At 45.3% G+C, this 20032-nt stretch overlaps 2 protein-coding genes across 2 annotated transcripts in view; both read right to left on the bottom strand.

The window, feature by feature from the left end:
- On the bottom strand, positions 1-5929 carry olfcr1 (olfactory receptor C family, r1). Its single transcript, XM_071358416.1, has 11 exons — positions 5685-5929; positions 4686-4864; positions 4364-4467; positions 3376-3555; positions 2741-3141; positions 2410-2605; positions 1988-2197; positions 1791-1914; positions 1445-1638; positions 1085-1366; positions 1-982 (listed from the first exon to the last, which is right to left on the bottom strand). The coding sequence occupies exons 1-11, from the start codon at positions 5927-5929 to the stop codon at positions 560-562; spliced, it is 2538 nt and encodes an 845-aa protein (XP_071214517.1). The 3' UTR covers positions 1-559.
- Positions 5930-7075: 1146 nt separating this feature from the next.
- Positions 7076-20032, bottom strand: part of LOC139548353 (1-phosphatidylinositol 4,5-bisphosphate phosphodiesterase eta-1-like) — a 147053-nt gene continuing 134096 nt past the window's right edge. The window contains exons 21-24 of the mRNA XM_071357989.1: positions 13807-13886; positions 13212-13271; positions 11887-12316; positions 7076-11022 (exon numbers count right to left, since the gene is read on the bottom strand). Of these exons, the coding sequence (XP_071214090.1) occupies positions 8219-11022; positions 11887-12316; positions 13212-13271; positions 13807-13886 (3374 nt within the window). The 3' untranslated portion in view covers positions 7076-8218. The remainder of the gene's footprint in view (positions 11023-11886; positions 12317-13211; positions 13272-13806; positions 13887-20032) is intronic.

The raw sequence follows: 20032 nt of genomic DNA, 5'->3' as shown, positions 1-20032 counted from the left end.
AGAATTACACACCTTATAAAATTTGAAAAGAATGGACAACATTTTTAATTAACTATATCTAATTAAAATGATTGGTTTTCAGAACTGACTTTCAGGGGAGAAATGGATGTCATTAAAGTCTATTGATGATGGTAAAGAAGAGTCATGTTGTGATTCAGAGGAAGATTTACTAAGTGGTGACTCACTGTTGATTCAATGTAGACTCACTGTTGACTCACTATTGAATCATTAGAAACATACAATTCCAGCAGGGTAGGAATGTCCTGTTCATTAGGTATTGTCTGTTAAATAAATAACTTGCTTGTACATATTAAACAATGTATCATGTCATTCTTTGTTAAGTATTTAACATACAAAACAATAGTGAGATGGTGTGATTAACTAAACACAATGAAGACTATATTTGGATATCATGTATTTCTTGGTGGTTTCTAATTGGACATCATGTGTTTCTTGGTGGTTTCTAATTGGACATCATGTGTTTCTTGGTGGTTTCTAATTGGACATCATGTGTTTCTTGGTGGTTTCTAATTGGATATCATGTGTTTCTTGGTGGTTTCTATTTTGACATCATGTGTTTCTTGGTGTTTCTCTCTGGTCTCAGAAGGATGATGTAACACTTTGGCGCGAAGATGCAGAGCAGTAACCCAAAGCTGGAAGCTAAGATGGCGAATATCTCCACAGCGTCTGCGTACTTCCCAGGAGAGCTGATGTAGGCAGGGATGAAGGAGATCCACACGGCACAGAAGATCAGCATGCTGAAGGTGATGAGCTTGGCCTCGTTGAAGTTGTCTGGGAGTTTCCTGGCCAGGAAGGCTAAGAGGAGACAGAGGGAGGCCAGCAGGCCGATGTAGCCCAGCACCAGAGAGAAGCCAACCACAGAGCCAATCTCACACTCCAGTATGACCTTTGACCCCTTGAGGCCTAGGTCACGGTAAGGCAGAGGAGAGCTCACGGACAGCCACACGGCACAGATGATCACCTGTGTTTACAAACACAATTACAAACACAATTTACTTATCTTATAAATGATTGATTCATTCAGTTAGGTGACTTGAATTTATTTCAATGTTAAAGCTCTCACCTGAACAGTGGTAAAGAGGAAGACACTCCCTCTCTGCTGACCGGGTCCAAACCACCTCATCAGCTGCCCAGCACCGGGCCTGGCTGAGCGGAACGCAGCCAGAACCACGATGGTCTTGACCAGGAGGCAGGAGAGGCAGAGCACGAAGATGACCCCAAACGCCGCCTGGCGGATCCGACACGCCCACACAGAGGGACGCCCAATGAACACCAACGAACACAGGAAGCAGAGCTTGAGTGACAGGAGAAGCAGGAAGCTCAGCTCCGAGTTGTTGGCCCGCACCTGGAAGGGTTACACATACATGGTACCATAGAAGAATTCTCAATTTGATCCCATTCAACACTTTAATAAAGCTCTTACCAGAGGGGTGTGGCGGTGGTACACAAAGAACATAAACACAGCCACTGTTGCCACAGCGCCGCACACGGCAACAGTGGTCAGGGTGACGCCCATGACGTCGTTGAAAGAGAGGAACTCGAGCTGACGAGGGACGCAGGCGGTCCGATGGCTGTTGGACCAGAACTCCAGAGGACAGCGGTCACATTGCATAGAGCCTGGGAGATGGAACTCATTAGTATAATGATTAAAAAGCATCATCCATTATTCAGTCTAATACGTCTTAAGTAAGCATTAACACAAAACAGACTGTGGGAATAACCATACACCTCAGTGATGTGAAAAGGCCGATGATATTCAGTTCACTGACCTGTGGTGTTGCTGACCTCTCCCTCAGCACAGGAGATGCAGTCGAAGCAGCAGACAGGCTCCCCCTTCTTCCTGGCTACACGGGTGCCTGGGGGACAGCTGTCACTGCACACTGACACAGGCACCTGTACATGCCATGAAATTAATTTCAATTGAACAAAACCATTCAGTTCATGTTATAAAAATTGTATTTCTTACCGTTTTAGATCCTGTGTTCCACTGGATGGCTGATTGGTTGATGTGGAGATTGGACCCGTCTACACGGCCAATCGTGACAAGTTTGAGCAACCCCTGGGGCGTGGCCTGCCAGTTCACAAGGTCGTACACAGCAGGGACGTCCGCGCCTCGGAAGTAGAACGGCTCCCCAAGTGGAGTGGTGAAGTTAACCTGGTTCAGGTGCTGCAACAGCTTGGAGGAGAGGAGACACAAACATGACCATCACACTGTTAATATGATGTAATAACTCAAAACATATCCCCATAGTGACTATTAAGTGGACATGAATATTTAATGATATTAAATAACAAAAAAGATTACATTGGCATGACCAAATCCCCCCCCTGACTTATTGAATTGTTTGCAAATCATCTCTAATTAACACGGGCAATAGATGAGAGTACCTCCGCTGGGCTGATGTTGTGAGGAGGGGAGCAGGTGAAGCTTCTGCCCCAGGTAGGGCTGTCTCTCTGGGGGCAGGACAGCAGGCTGTGGAGGGCGTGGGCTGCAGCATACACAGCCAGGTACACGTTATAGGTTATTCTCAGCTGGGATGTGTCTGTGAAAGGGCTCTGTACCCCCTCCAGAGTCTCTGCCCCACTGCAGGAGGCCAGGCGTGGACGAGGGGCACTGGAGGTGGGAGGAGGGGTGTGTGGTAGTGACACAGAGGGGGTTGGAGGAAGGGTAGAGGGGAGCAGAGACGTGCTGTGTCCATGTGCTGCTCCAGGGCTACACCCAAACTCTGTTTCCCAGAGTTCCTTCAACAGGACATCTCCGGGACGACGAGAGGGGTGGAGACTTCGAAGGTGGGCCTCAAAGCCAGGAATAGGTGCACTGCGGATAGCCACACCCACGACGCCCTGAGCGACGTTAAAGAGGGCGGGGTTTCGTAGGAGTTGTCCGCTGGTGCTCCATGCCTCACTGGCCAGGAACTGCCTGTCCGTCACGTTTCTCCTCCCCAGCTCCAGGAGTAACGCCCCCATGTCAGTGTACCAGAGGAAGACCAGGATCACCCGTGCTGTCGAGGCCTGGACTGTGTCTGCTGCTCGCTTCACATCCCTCACCAGGTTGGCCCGGTTGATGGTCTCAAAGAACGCCAGGCACACCCCCGTTCCCCGAATCTCCTCCTCAAACACCTGGGGATCAAATATGAAGCACAGGGAGCTTGAGAAATGGTCACAATACTGATATTAAGTTGATGAAAATATTTGTTTTAAGTATCCAGTATTAGAAATAATGTAAATTAACAAAATTCAGTTGTCTATACAATTGTTTTATGATGTAAATTGAATTCTGCATTTCTTTTTCTGTAAACTGAGCAAGAACTTATAAATATCGTAGACAAAATTCAAAGTAAAATAAAGAAAGACCTGTATGGCCAGACGACCGTAGTCATTGTCTACAGCGATAGCCCCGACCCAGGTCCATCCCAAGAGCCAGGTGAGCCGGGCCATGGTGAGGGCCTGGTAGACATCACTGGGGATGGTCCTGAAGAAGTTAGGGAACTCCTGTCTGTCACTGAGACAGCCACAGCTGGCCTGGTAACTGATCTGAGGACACCGCCATTGAATCAATCATTTCTCACTAAATACCAGACCAGATGAATTATAATTAATTAAAGCATTATTGCAATCTTTCTAGCTGAGTTTACAAAACATTAAGAACACCTTGAGTTGCACCCCCCTTCGCCCTCAAAACAGCCTCAATTCGTTGGGGACATGGACTCTACAAGGTGTCGAAAGCGTTCCACAGGGATGCTGGTCCATGTTGACTCCAATGCTTCCCACAGTTGTTTCAAGTTGGCTGGATGTCCTTTGGGTGGTGGATCATTCTTGGTACACACGGGTAACTATTGAGCGTGAAAAACCCAGCAGCATTGCAGTCCTTGACACAAACGGGTGTGCCTGGCACCTACTACCATATCACGTTCACAATCTTTTGTCTTGCACATTCACCCTCTGAATGGCCAATATACACAATCCATGTCTCAATTTTCTCAAGGCTTAATAAACTTATTTTAAATCCTTCTTTAACCAGTCTCCTCCCCCTTCATCTACAACGATTGAGGTGGATTTAACAAGTGACATCAAGAAGGGATCTTAGCTTTCATTTGGATTCACTTGGTCAGTCTATGTCATGGAAGAGCAGGTGTTCCTAAAGTTTTGTCCACTCAGTATATAACCTGGTTGTTGAGAGAGCGACTAAGGACACAATCACATCAATCTTTTTTTTATGAAGTACTAAATACCCTCAAAAAATATCTCAGTAAAAACTAGACTATCTGAAATATGATGAATTAACGTATTATGGCAATTGTTCTAGCCATTGCACTTCCTGGTTGTGTGGAGAGAGACTGACCACAGGCACAGAGAGCGGCCCCAGGGTCCTAGCCAGGATGATGGTCTGAGTGGACGATGCATCACCAATGACCAGAGGTACAGGGCAGTCACTAGATGTCCGTGCTGCACAGGACAGAATACACATAACATGGTTGTTTAATCAGAACTACATGATACCAAGTACATAAGCTACAGTATTTGTTAATCATTTAGTGTAGGATCTCCACAATATTATTGGCTATTTGGCAAATACATTTCAAAACATTTAAATTTTAGGTAAAGATGAGGTTGAGGTTAGTGGTTAAAATCACATTTGAGGTTAGAAAGCTCTGTAGTTTCACATCTGATGTTCCCCCCTGACACCAGGGACAGTGCCCCTCGCAGGCTCCAGGGGTGCAAACTACAGCTGTCCAGGATACGGTAGCCCAGCCGGACCCCCGGCAGCAGGAAGGGGTTACGGTTAATCTCGTCCACCGCAAACACCAGCGCATGTGCCCATTGCAATGGTTCTTCTTGGAAACTGAGAGCAGGGATGTGAAACATGAGAAAGGAGAGAGAGTGAGAATGACAGAGAAACATTCAACATGTGTAATTGAGCATGATGTAAGTCTGTAATCAGATGAATGTAAGTTATTGTGAGGAGAAACAACATTCAACATAAAACAGCCCAACAAAAATATATTTCATGCTTAACACGACGGAAAAATACCCCAGCAATATTATTTAGGTGTTTGCATTTACAATAAATATGCCGTGCCTCATTGTACTCAGAGAAATAGAGCGCTGTATTACAGCAAATACAGTCTCTCTGAGATGATACACAGTAGAATTGAGGAGAGAAGTTGGACAAAAACAAAGACGGAAATTGTTTTGCAGACAATTTGTTAACATCAGATTTGAAATTGTCTGCAAAACAATTAACAATTCATTTTGAAGTGATTATGATTCTGTGTAAAAAGTAAAACATTTAACATTTCAATTTGACTTGATTAAGATTCTGTGTAAAAAGTAAAAGACCAATGTTCCATTTTCCAGTACAGTACCTAACAGTCTTCTGAAGAGAACAACATTTAGATCAAATCTGACATGAAACAAAAATAAGGCTTTGAAAATAAATAAAGAAAAGTGTCCTGCTAAAATTAAATGCTGTTCCAAAATGAAAAAAAATTACTTACATCAAAAGAATAAACAAGGATTAAAATATCATTTCAACAAGCTTTGAAAAGAAAGACGCAAGAAATGATCAAAGTGGGATAAAAAAAGTTAGAGAACAGAAATAAACGAAATAACTTACTTGACACAGGACTGCAGGTCAGGGGGATGTAAACTAAGGAACTTACTTGACACAGGACTGCAGGTCAAGGGGTTGGCTGAAGCTCAGGTCTGGAGCAGGAGGGAGGTTATGGAAGGGGATGAGACCCCCGATCACGACTTCACCTTCCTGGGAGAGACCACGGTCATCCAGACCAACCGAACGATCCCATCGTGAACACACAGTTGCCTGAACCATCCCTGACCAATCCCTGCCCAGCCAGGGCAGTAGCAGGGGAATGGCCGGTGTCAGCCAGCAGAACCAGGGGGACATGGGGGAGCTCCACTGGATGCACAGGCAGGCAGGAAGTTGACCAGACCAGACCAAAACCTGTCCCAATGTAATTTCTAAATACTGATAAAAACATGAACAACTACAGCACAGTTGTAATGATGAAACATACAGATGAGTCAAAAGAGTGTTAAGATTATGATCAGAAATCCTCCCTGTCTTTACATCCAGCCTGGTGGGGGAAAGTTAATGGACTTCCTACCTGTTAAAATGCGCCCAGATTATTTATGTAGCACAGATCAGCCTCAGTGGTTCTCCGTCAGGTGAACACAAGCTTGAGCTGCTTGGGTAGTCGACCAGTCTCTATCTCCCAGCGTTTGGTCTGGCAGCAGCCTCCTCTGATCTGGCCCAGTGCAGGGTAAGGGAGGGTATTTATAATGACCAGAGATCATAGAGAAGACACAGAGTAAACAAGATGACACACTGAGACCCTAAATCACAGGTCTCCTGAGTGTTGCTGTTAGGGATAATGGCTTGACACAAAACGATTAGAGACAAGTAAGGGTGACAGGGGTACTTCACATTTTGAAAAATATGTTTTTAGTTTTGTGCTCCACCAATCATGGAAGTATGGAGGGGTGAGGAAGGAGGGTGATGGGGGTACAAGGACCGGGACTAAAGGGATAGTGTGACTTAATCTCCAAATAATAGTTTGAGGATTTAGATGGTCACAGGTGCTCTTACTCTCATCTCCCTTACTGCTCATTTCACAAACAATTACATCCCATTATCCACACACAGCAAGATACAAAAACACAGGCAAGGAGGGGGACTGTGTGTGTGTGCGTGTGCATGTATGTACGTGTGTGTGTGTGTGTGTGTGTGTGTGGGTGGGTGGGTGGGTGGGTGGGTGTGTGTGTGTGTGTGTGTGTGTGTGTGTGTGTGTGTGTGTGTGTGTGTGTGTGTGTGGACATGCCATGGCAAGAGCAGTTGCATACCCCAGTGGCTACCACACCGATAAACGTAGAATACAATTAGAGAGTGTGTCGGTGAGAGAAATAGGGTGGAAAATAGAGTGAGAGAAATGGAGAGAAAGATGGTGGAAAATAGAGAGAAGGAAAGAGACCAAAAACAAACATCAAGATAAGCAAATAGAAGACCAGTAATCAAACAGACAGACATGCTGCGTTCAAGTCAAATGTTTTATGAATTTTATTACATCAGTAGGAAAATGCTCACAGTAATGTTCCGAGTGACCATACAAAGAAAAAAGGATGGGTTTAACACTGAAAAGAAGAATAAAAACATGCAACTTGGGCCAGTCGAAAAACCCTTATCTACCTATTCCACTGTGTGTTTCAGTTCTTGTAAACATTTCTATTTTTTTTAATAACCAGCCCCCAATTTCCCCCCCTTTTTTTGCAGCCTGTATGAAATTAACTGTAAAAAAAATTCAAGCATTTAAACTCAAAAAGTTACAAATATGTGATCATGTTTAAGAGCTTAGAAAGTGAGAGGTCAGAGCAAGCAAGAAGTCCGAGTATTTCATCCAATCCCACTATTACTTATTCTGTGAAAAGATAGTAGTACACTGTGATGTCTACAGATCGATGCATAGTCATGCTGGACATTTAACATGCAGAAAACGGCACAACTAAATGACAACACCTTAAATTAAAAACTAATCTACAGTAGAATAAGTACCAACAACACCAGCACACAGAGGACAGTCAAAGGAGAAGGAACACTTGAGGAAGATCTTTGATGAAACAGATCCCATCCCTTAAAAGTGGTCCGTCCCCCACTGGGCACACACTGGTTGAATCAACATTGTCTCCATGTCATTTCAATGTTGAACTAACGTGGAATAGACATTGCATTGATGTCTGTGGGCCTCTGATAATACTAATACACATTTAAAATGTACAAAGACCAAGACAACACTTCCCTTCAGAGTTAAACACATTTGTAAAGTTTCCTTATTTTCTGCTTTATAGTAGATGGCGTTAGCTTGAATAGGAAGTAGAATTACAGGAACAGACAGGACAGGAAATGGGTACAATCAAAGTAGGAAGTAGTTTAATAACAGTCTGTTCCAAACTACATTTAAAGAACATTCTGATAAGGACATGAAGAAGAACAAAAAACATTTACATTTACAGTCAAGACTGTCAGACCCAATCAGGTAGTTGACTTTATATCTGAAAGTATTACTGGACAGCCCAACCAGGATATATGTTTTTTTCCTCTGTCCTAAGCAGGAAGCTGATTTGCTGCATTTTGGAAGTACATTATACATCATTCTATGTAGGTGATAACCAGGAAGTGGGTTCAGAGTCTGAGCAGGAAGTAGACCTCCGGTTCTGATTGTATACAGAAGTCTGTGGGCAGCAAAGAGTCATCATGATAATGATCACCATAGTGATCTCCAAATCCATACCCCAGTGTGGTGCACCCCCCCTCAGGCAGCCCCCTGTCCTCCAGCTGGTCCAGGTAGCCCGCTATGTAGGAGCCTGTGGAGTGTCTGTTAGCTGGGGGGTTCTGACCTGCTGCTACTTTAGCACGCAGCACTACCCCTCCCACGCTGGAGGGGGTGCTCATGTCCCGGGACTTTAGAGCCTCCCGCTGCCTCTCTCGAGCGCGATTGTTGATGTGACGCACACGGCTCTGGCTCCGAGAGGAGAGACGGCGATGGAGGAGGGGCGGGGAGTCCTCCTGGGAGTCAGGGACAAAGTTTGAGGAGCGGCAGGAGCCTGATGGGGGTATGAAAGGTTTGGGGGGTATCTGTAACTGAGGTAACTGGGTAAGCTGGGGAGACTGGGGTCTGTCCCGGTCTCTGTCATCCCCCTCCAGGGTGACTAGTTTGCGTAACTGCTCAGTGAGGGGGTCTGCAGACTGCAGCCGTTGAGACAGACCCCCAAGGCCCCTCATCCTCCTCCGCTCCTTCATACAGGGGGTGATAAAGCTGCGGCTGATAATGTTGTACTTGCTGTGGAAGTTGCAGGAGATGTCCTCTGATGTCAGGTCACCCAGAGACTTGGACTTGCAGGGGCTGGGGGCTGTGGATGGTCTGAGGATAGGTAGAGGAGGGGTGAGGGTGGAGCCCAAAAGGGGCAGTGATGGGCGACCAGATTGGGGTTGGAGCTGGGTTTGTGGCTTGGGCTGGGTGTCTGATTGGGGTTGGGTTTGGGTCAGGCGTTGGAGCTGGGTATATGATTGGGGTTGGGGTTGGAGGTGGGTGTCTGATTTGGGTTGGGGTTGGGCCTGGGGAAGGGGCTGGGTGTGTGATTGGGGCTGGGGTTGGGGCTGGGTGTAGTGGGAGGCCGAGGCAGTGGAGGGTCTGAAGCAGTCGTAGTCTTGCTGGCTGTAGTCCACACTACAGTCTGAGCTGAGGGAGTACAGGCCTCTGTCTCTGGGGAGGCTAACAGACCTTGGACCAGACACAACAGACAGACACCCTGAGGAGGAGAACACATTCTGGTAGCAGGCTGACGCTTCTCCCTGACCCTGTCCTTCCCCTGTCCCACCCTGGTAGCCCCTGGTCTGGGACTGGGTGGGACCACTGTAACTGTGCTGCTGGGTGAAGGCTCTGGTAATGTGTTTGCAATGGGTGGAGGAGTGGCTGTTCAGGAGGAGGGGGCTGGGGATGGGGGGCCCTTTGCAGGGGGAGGGCTGAGTTTGAGGGGTTATTGATGGGGCTTGGCGAGGGGAGGGCTGGTGTGAGGGCTGTTTGAGGGGTGAAGGACACTGGGGGAGCTGGAGTTGGGGTGCATGCCGGGGATAGGGGTATAGTTGGGTAAGCTGGCTTTGGGGAGCAGCATAGCATTTGGTTGGGCTGGTAGCGCCCCAGGTATGGTTGTGTCTCGGTAATGTCAGGGTCATCTCCAGTGGATCCTCGTCCACGTTCACTTCCACCTCCATCAGGCTACTTCCTTCCGTGTCATGGCACAACAGGAATTGGTCAGATACTGTGCTGTTATTGGACGGGAACCCGTAACCCCACGACAACCCCCACTCTCCCACTGACCCCAACCCTTTAGGATCACAGTCACCCCCGTAGCCCTGTCCTGTCTCCTCCACCACACCCCTCCGTGAGCCCACCCAGCTGCCATTGCCTTCTACCCCCAGGAGAGGCGGCACCTTGGCTGGGGAAGGCTCCAGGCTTCCCATGGGTGTGCTCTCCTCAGAGTCAGCCTGGATGTTGCCGATGGTCTGCTTCCTCAGGTTGTAGACAGAGACTGGAGACAAGACCTCCTCATCCAGGATGGTATAGACCTCTTCCAGCTCCGTGGTCTCAGGACTGGAGAAGAGAAGGGGGGCAGAGGGGTCTGTGTGGGAGGTCTTGGGGTGGGGTGGGAGTAGGTTCTGGTTCGCGTGGTTAGGGGTCTGGCTTGCCTTTCGAGGAGTGATAGGTCCGTTTATTGCCTTGCGTGGGGAGGTGGTGGTCTGTGGGTCATTATATCGGGTGGTATAGTCTATGGTGACCTTATAGGGTGTGCTGGAGTCCCAGACAGCAGGATGGGACAGACAGGACATGACACTGAGGGCGTGGGGGTCAGAGTTCATTGTGAAATCATTCTGGTCGCCGGTGAGGTCAAACTGACCAATCAGAGCGGAAATAGACCCGTAGGTGGTGTCGTTGCCAAGGGATACGGTGTCAATGAGTTGTGAGATGATGCTGTCCTGTAGGGGGACGGGGCTCTGCAGATCGGACCGGTCCACATTCAGTAGGGAGATGGGGGGCTCAGGGGAAGAGGATGAAGGAGAGGAGGAAGTAGCTGGTGTGTTTGTTGTACTAAGTAATGTTGTCTCTGGTCTGCTCTCAGTAGGTACGTGTAAACAGTTGCTCTCTGTCTCTGTTGAGCTGCTGAGGTGACACAACGTCCTTTGGCGAGAAGAAACATCCTCAGCTTTGCTGACTCTGTCCTGTGATTGGTCTTTGGAGTGATCATCTACAGTTCCTCCTACTCGGCCAATGACCAGGTAGGTCTCACCGGATTTGTCAGACTCTGTGGTGTTATCCTGTGCGTTGTTGTGATTGGTGGAAGGGGTGGACACTTTGTGCTCAAGGGAGGCGAATGATTCGACGATGAGTTCCACAGAGTGGGACCTGGGCTGGTTAAAGGGGGAGGTTCCTATGGAAACAGACAAGTTAGACAGTCAGTAAAGGTTCAAACATATCACAGCCGTACGTAGAACACCAAGCCAACCAACAACCAACCGACACATTCCGTCCAATACGAGCCAATAGCAACACAGAGACGAATGGAATGTACCACCAAATACGACTGTGAGAGGGGTGTTGGAGAATGAGGCTGTGCAGGTAACAGAAGGAACATCCATTTTTTAGGGGGAACTTCAAATTTCGTAACAGATGGTCAAATGGGATCAATAAAAAATATTTAAAAAAAATAAAAATGGAAATTGTACATTTTGAAATAGTATTTTTACAAAGTTACATCAGTGGCATGATGTAATACTGGGATGTTTTAGGATGAGGCAACCTTAGGAGGTGTTTTGGTTTACCTGGCGGGATATCCTAGTCAGTTCTCTACTACAGAGAAGCACCACAGAGTGAAGAAGGAACAGAAAAGGCAAGTTAAAGTAGTGAGGAAGAATAGAGAACCTGGATTTGTCAATTGACATGAAAACACATTTTTATTTCTATATTTTAGAAAATGACAAGTGAGAAACAAGGCAACGGTTTACATTTCACAGAAGACCCACTGTTTCACTGAGAACGCAGGACAACAACTCTAAGCATCGTGTCACATATAGCAAACAAAGCCAGTTGCTCTGCCTTTACAGGTAAGCCTATAGTCATGTATTGCGCTGAGAAATAGGCAACATGATGCTGTTACACTGTCGGTTGGTTTCTTGCGTTGGTTTCTTCTTACATGTTAGATATCTATTATAACATATTGCTTGTTACATGGCATATCGTTAATTGTTATGGTTGATGTAAGAGTGTGTGAGGTCTACTGAGGAAGTCTACCCACCGATGAGTGTGTCTGCACCCAGGTCAGTCTGCTCCTGGTTGGGGGAGCAGAGGGAGAGCTGTCCCTGCAGTAGTCTCTCCAGGGGCATGGAGATGGGCCTGTGGGTGAGGGGTGTTGGGCATCTTTCCACCATTACCCCCTCCATGTCCCTTTCCCTGTTCCGGGACCCCTCCCCCCCAGCCCCAGCCCCTGCCCCGGCCCACACTCTGTCCTTGCTGTCTGATATGGAGGCCTTGCGGTCCGATATGGAGGTGGAGGACTCAGCGAGCTTCATCTTGGTTTTCTTGCGTCGGTTAGCGGGGGCGCTGGCGGTGCGTCGGAGGAGGTGGTCACTGATGGAGCGTTTCCTGAGGGCCGAACCACAGCTGGTGTCTACTGACGACTTAGAGGACCTGTTGAATAAGCCTCTGATGCCTCGCAGCTGACGACCCTGGTGGGTGGAGAGAGGGAGGGGGGAGAGAGGGAGGGTGGAGAGAGGGAGGGGGAGAGAAGGAGGGGAGAGGAAAGAAGAATGAAGAGAGAGGGGTGAGAGAGAGAAATAGTGTTTAGTATTTTGCATGAAAATATGAATTGCATGGTGTGAGGAAGGTTAGATAAGATGTGTCATGCTTTTCAATCACATCACAGTCTTCCCACCACGATGCAAACATGCCTGAGAAACAATATAGACTGAAAACATTAACACAGTTCACTCTACACAAAACAAAATATTTTCAGCAAATCAACACTTCTTTACATGAATTAAGTGCTGAGCTGTCATTGCCACTCCCACTCAGGTTCATCACAGGCATGGGGAGAATCTCAATTGCATTTCCTTGATTCCTTGCATCGTCTCTCTTTGTCTCCTTCTCAAAACCCTTTAGGTTAGAGGTCCGTCCCATCTAACCTTCTCATCCAATAGGTCTCGAGAAGGAGGCGAGGAGAGCGGACATGGGGAATCAAGGCAATGCAATTGAGATTCTCCCGTGGCCAAAGACATGCCCTTAGATGGCACTATAGCATAACGGTAAACTACTAACCACAGACAAACAACCATCTCATTCTCTCACTCACAATCCTTGCACATAGTCCCTCTTTTTACCATTATCTGTGTAGTTAGTAATGCCATGAGCTCTGATTTTATGAACCCAATAATTACTGATAAAATGCATAGAAAATCACCTAACAAGAAAACACATCCACAATACACACGATACAGCAATCTGAGATGTACAGTAGCATACACAAAGAAATACATCTGAAACCATATACACTCCACCACACACAGTGGAAACAGTTGACAGTCGTGCAGATGCCATGCAGCATACATAGTCTACCCAGGATACCTTGCTGGCTCCTAGAAAGTGCATTATGGTAAAGCTGGGGTTCAGGACTAGTGGACTCCACTGGAAAGGAAGAATGTATCAGCTTAGCCTGGGAGAATTATATAGATGACAATGAACTGTAATAAATACGTGAATGTAAAAGCTGAAACTGATTTTTCCCCTTCAGTCCACTACTTTTCTATAGGGTCAGAGTAGCACTAGCCTGGTATCCAGATCTGATCTCACTAGCCTGGTATCCAGATCTGATCTCACTAGCCTGGTATCCAGATCTGATCTCACTAGCCTGGTATCCAGATCTGATCTCACTAGCCTGGTATCCAGATCTGATCTCACTAGCCTGGTATCAAGATCTGATCTCACTAGCCTATATTAAAGAGACTAGAAACAGACTGGTACCCAGGCTATATTAAAGAGACTAGAAACAGACTGGTACCCAGGCTATATTAAAGAGACTAGAAACAGACTGGTACCCAGGCTAGGGTCAGTGGTGATACGTGGAGAAGAGGACCAGGGATACTAGGAATGTCTCAGACTGTACTGTACTGTACCTATCTTACCATAGAAGGGTTATCTCACTGCAATGTACTGTACCTACCTTCCCATAGATGTCATGAACTGATACGTGGATAAAGATTGATGCCTCAGTCAACCCCTCCAAGTACACATGTCTATAACCTGAAGAGAGAGAAAGGGAGAAAGACAGAGAGTTATCGTTGTGGAGAGGTAATTACAATACAGTACCCCATGTATATTAAAAATAACACTGCATGGAATAAGTACAAAAAAGCTCCTTAAGGACAATCTAGAGACACTATTTGCTGACTGCAACAAAGAGGGGAACGTAAGCAACTTCACTTTCTACACAGACCATCCCCTGGCAATCCACAGTGGTATATTAACACAGACCATCCCCTGGCATGGCACAGTGGTATATTAACACAGACCATCCCCTGGCATGGCACAGTGGTATATTAACACAGACCATCCCCTGGCATGGCACAGTGCTATATTAACACAGACCATCCCCTGGCATGACACAGTGCTATATTAACACAGACCATCCCCTGGCATGGCACAGTGCTATATTAACACAGACCATCCCCTGGCATGACACAGTGCTATATTAACACAGACCATCCCCTGGCATGGCACAGTGCTATATTAACACAGACCATCCCCTGGCATGACACAGTGCTATATTAACACAGACCATCCCCTGGCATGGCACAGTGCTATATTAACACAGACCATCCCCTGGCATGGCACAGTGCTATAAGAGCACACTACCCCTATGTCAAGAGAGAGGGTATTGGCACAGCGTGGAAACTCAGAATACTAGACATTGAGGAAATTGAAACAACCTCTGTCAACATATTCAAGTCTGGGACAATAATGGTGCAGGGCATCCTGATGCAGTTCCAGCAGGACTTTTACGGGATCAAAGAGAGAGAGCACAGCAGGAAAGGTTCTCTCTCTGTGACAACTCCCTCATCCTGAGGGAGTCTGATCACACCTCTTTAAACTGTCCTGCAGACAAAGATAGTCACCCCCCCAGCACTGAACACACCCAGGTCCCACAACTGCACTGCTCCTCCATCATTGATAGGGATACATTGACAAAGCTGGAGAGAGACATGGTCGAGCTCTGCAGCTACTCCACACAATACAGACATAACAACTCCCCCCAACAAGACCCAGAGGGCAGAAGGTGGAGATGGACGGCTGTCTGAGAGAGCTGGCTGCTCTAAGTCAACCAGTGTTTTGTCTCAGCTCCTGCTTTTCCCAAGTCTCTCTATTTTCTCGACCTCCTGGTTTTGACCCTTACCTGTCTTGACTGAGCCTGCCTAACATCCTGTGCCTTTGCCCCTACTCTGGATTAACAACCTCTGCCTGACCCTGGGCCTGCCTGCCGTCCTGTACCTTGGCCCAACTGCTCTGGAATATCAACCCCTGCCTGCCTTGACCTGTCGTTTACCTGCCCCTGTTGTTGCAATAAACATTGTTACTTCAACACAGTCTGCACTGATACAGAGTTACCACTGCTGCAGATGATATGTTCCTTAGAGTTAACTGCACCTCAGATTGCAGCCCAAATAAATGCTTCACAGAGTTCAAGTAACAGACATCTCAACATCAACTGTTCAGAGGAGACTGTGTGAATCAAGCCGTCATGGTTGGATTGCTGCAAAGAAACCACAACTGAAGGACACCAGAAATAAGAAGAGACTTTCTTGGGCAAAGAAACACAAGCAATGGACATTAGACCGGTGGAAATCTGTACTTTGGTCTGATGATGGGTGCAAACACATGGTCTTTGAAAGACGCAGAGTAGGTGAATGGATGATTTCCGCATGTGTGGTTCCCTCCGTGAAGCCTGGAGGAGGAGGTGAGATGGTGTAGGGGTGCTTTGCTGGTGACACTCTCTTTGATTTATTTTGTATTCAAGGCACACTTAACCTGCATGGCTAAAACAGCATTCTGCAGTGATATGCCATCCCATCTGGTTTACACTTAGTGGGACTATCATTTGTTTTTCAACAGGACAATGACCCAAAACACACCTCCAGGCTGTGTAAGGGCTTTTGACCAAGAAGGAGAGTGATGGTGCTTCATCAGATGACCTGGACTCAACAATCACCCAACCTCAACCCAATTGAGATGGTGTGGGATGAGTTGGACCGCAGAGTGAAGGAAAAGCAGCCAACAAGTGCTCAGCATATGTGGGAACTGTTGGAAAATCAAACCTCATGAAGCTGGTTGAGAGAATGCCAAGAGTGTGCAAAGCTGTCATCAAGGCAAAGAGTGGCTACTTTGAAGAATCTCAAATATAAAATATATTTTTATTTGTTTCACACTTTTTAGGTTACTACATGATTCATGTGTTTATTCATAGTTTTGATGTCTTCACTATCATTCTACAATGTAGAAAAATAGCAAAAAGAAACAAAAACCTTTGAATGAGTAGGTGTGTCCAAACTTTTGACTCAAATACAAATCTTAGATTCAGCTATTAAAGACTACCAGAACCCACTGGATTCTCCAATTACACTGAATGAACTACAGGACAAAATACAATCCCTAACAACCCAAAAAGGCCTGTGGGGTTGATTGTATCCTAAATGAAATGATAAAATATACAAACCACAAATTCCAAATGGCTATACTTAACTCTAACATCATCCTCTGCTCTGGAAAATTCCCCAATATTTGGAACCAAGGACTGATCACCCCAATACACAAAAGTGAAGACAAATTTGACCCCAATAACTACCGTGGGTTATGCTTCAACAGCAACCTTGGGAAAACCCTCTGCATTATCATTAACAGCAGACTCGTACATTTCCTACATAAGGGACGCCGATGGCATTACCCGTATGGTTGATGAGGATCTCCATTTTGCAAATGGATGGTCCATTACTAGATGTCTGCAAGTGTTATTAAAATAGGCAGATGGGCTCAGGTCGTGCCCCAGTGCCGGATCTTCCGGGAAGTCATCAAATAAAGTCTCTCGCACAATTTTCCGTTATATTTTTAACATTTATTTTTGGTCATTTTTACGCTGTTCCAGAAGATTCCACCAGATGGCGACTGGCTGCTAATTGCAAATGGACAATTGGCCAAATTAGCTTTTAGCCCAGAAACAAGATGGCATCGAGTCCTAAACGCTTTTTGAGTTAACTTCTTATGGCTGAAGGGGCAGTATTGAGTAGCTTGGTTGAAAGGTGCCCATATCCAACGGCCTGCTCCTCAGTCATAGTTGCTAATATTTGCATATTATTATTAGTATTGGATAGAAAACACTCTAAAGTTTCTAAAACTGTTTGAATTATGTCTGTGAGATTAACAGAACTCATATTGGCAGGCAAAATCCTGAGTTGAAATCAAAACAGGAAGTCAGAAATCTGAGCTTGTATGTATTCACCAGAGTCCCTAATGAAATCCCCTTGAGATATGAATGATTGTGCTTCTATGATGTTGTGGGAGAGAATGATAGCAGAATCAGTCAGGTGTCCATCAAGCAGCCATTTTCTGATCATGCTTTTTCCTCATGGTACTCACTTGCGTTCCATTGCTCAAGAAGACAAGAAAGAATACTCCGGTTGGAACTTTATTGAAGCTATATGTTAAAAACATCCTAATGATTGATTCTGTACTTAGTTTGAAATGTTTCTTCGACCGGTAATATTACTTTTTGAAGTTTTTGTCCGATATAACGCTGACCAGAATTAGCGTTTGGATTTGTAAACCAGACGCGCTAACAAAAGAAGGTATTTGGACATAAATAACGGATTTTTTCGAACAAAACAAACATTTATTGTGGACCTGGGATTCCTGGTGTGCTTTCTGATGTAGATCATCAAAGGTAAGGGAATATTTATCATATATTTTCTTGTTTATGTTGACGCCATCTTTGCGGCTGTGGTGTTTTACTTTTGAGAGCCGTCTCAGATTATAGCGTGGGTTTCTTTTTCCGTAAAGTTTTTTTGTAATCTGACACAGCGGTTGCATTAAGGAGAGGTATATCTATAATTCCATGTGTATAACTTGTATTATCATCTATATTTATGAGTATTTCTGTTGAAACGATGTGTCTATGCAAAGTCATTTGATGTTGTTGCCACTAGTGAATCTAGTCGCCTCAATGTAAACTCATATTTTTTGATATAAATATGAATTTAATCAAACAAAACATGCATGTATTGTGTAACATGAAGTCCTATGAGTGTCATCTGATGAAAATAATCGAAGGTTAGTGATTAATTTTATCTCTATTCTGGTTTTTGTGAAGCAATCTTTAGCTGGAAAAAATGGCTGTGATTATTGTGGTTTTGTGGTGACCTAACAATCGTTTGTAGTGCTTTCGCTGAAAAGCATATTTGAAATCAGACACTTGGTGGGATTAACAACAAGAATACCATTAAAATGATATAAGACACATGAATGTCTGAGGACTTTTAATTATGAGATATCTGTTTTTTGAATTTGGCGCCCTGCACTTCGACTGGCTGTTGTCATATCGATCCTGTTAACGGGACTGCAGCCAAAATAAGTTTTAAGGCGCATTTTCTGGGATTAAAGGTCAAAAACGGTAATAGAGCGAAATTTGACCGCTTCACATCAAAGTACATGAACCTATGGTGTAAGGAAAAAAAGAACCAGCAACAGCCTCGTCCATTTGCAATGACGTCAATTAATTATGAATGGCGTGAAAATGACATTTAGAAAAGTCCCAGAATCACAGGACTAGGTGCATTGAAACCGCCTGGGCCCATAGAGACAAACCCTAACGTTTCTGTACAATAGCTCATTCAGGGACCCCGTAGCAACGCCAAGAAAAGGTAGATTTTCAGCACTAATGAAGGTCGCTGCTCGGGCTTCGAATTACCTATCGAGCCAAAACTCAGGGTCGCCTCAGCTAGGCCTACACATAATGTCTGAACTGGACCCGCAGCTAGAATGTAACTATGTGTTTTAAGTTTTTATTATGGTTAAAACAGAAGGCGCTGTGAATTTTGGGCCTGCTCTGAAATGTGATAGTTGGCTTCTAAACGAGTTGGACAAAATGGGTTTGGTGTCAGTATCAGTTTGGTGTCAGAATGATATCTTATTGACTGATGGACGCTGACTTGATGGCTGACTTTTGTCCATTTGCAATAAGTTTAACCTCACTAGGGTACGTGGGACGCTAGTGTCCCACCTTGCCAACATCCAGGGAAATTGCAGAGCACCAAATTCAAAAACAGAAATACTCATTATAAAAATTCATAAAACATACAAGTGTTAAACAGCGGTTTAAAGATTAAATTCTTGTTATACCAACCACGGTGTCAGATTTCAAAATGGCTTCACGGCGAAAGCATACCATGCGATTATCTGAGAACTTCGCCCAGCAGACAAATCATTACAAACAGTTACCAGCAAAGTAAAGGAGTTACACAAGTAAGAAATAGAGATAAAATTAATCACTTACCTTTGATGATCTTCATATGGTTACACTCACAAGACTCCTATTTACTCAATAAATGTTCGTTTTGTTCGATAAAGTCCCTCTTTTTATCCAAAAACCTCAGTTTTGTTAGTGCGTTTTGTTCAGTAAAAAATCCAAATAGTATCCGTAAAGTTTGTAGAAACATTTCAAACGATGTTTGTAATCAATCCTCAGGTTGTTTTTAGCCTAAATAATCGATAATATTTCAACCGGACAATAACGTCGTCAATATAAAAGGTAAACAAGAAAGGCGCGCTCTCGGTCGCACGCATGAAAAAACTCTGGGACACTGTCGGGTCCACTCATTCAGAGTGGTCTTACTCCCTCATTTTTCAGAATACAAGTCTGAATCAATTTCTAAAGACTGTTGATATCTAGTGGAAGCCATAGGAGGTACAATTTGAGTCCTAAGTCAATGGATACTGTAATGGCATTCAATAGAAAACTACAAACGTTTAAAAAATCCCACTTCCTGGATGGATTTTGGAAACTTTAGAGTGTTTTCTATCCAAATCTACTAATTATATGCATATCCTAGCTTCTGGGCCTGAGTGGCCGGAGTTCAACGGGCTAGTCAATTGGGCATTTCTGCAGTATATTAGAGCATGTCAAATTCGTGATGGTAAATGTCCATCGTAAGACATCGCAAATGGACAGCCGGGCACTTGGTAATCTGAACGGGTTACTAGGAGCACATTTTTTAAATGTTTTTAATGCCTTTAGGGGGGTGCAAGGGGTCCATGGCTGGGTAGGGAGCACCCCCCACCCGTGCCCATCCAATAGGGGGCACCCTATATATATTGTAAAAGATGACTGAGGTCCCACTGCTCTC

Source organism: Salvelinus alpinus, chromosome 21 (assembly GCF_045679555.1).
Source record: "Salvelinus alpinus chromosome 21, SLU_Salpinus.1, whole genome shotgun sequence".
In the NCBI taxonomy this organism is placed as follows: Eukaryota; Metazoa; Chordata; class Actinopteri; order Salmoniformes; family Salmonidae; genus Salvelinus; species Salvelinus alpinus.
This window is presented reverse-complemented; position numbering and strand designations above follow the sequence as displayed.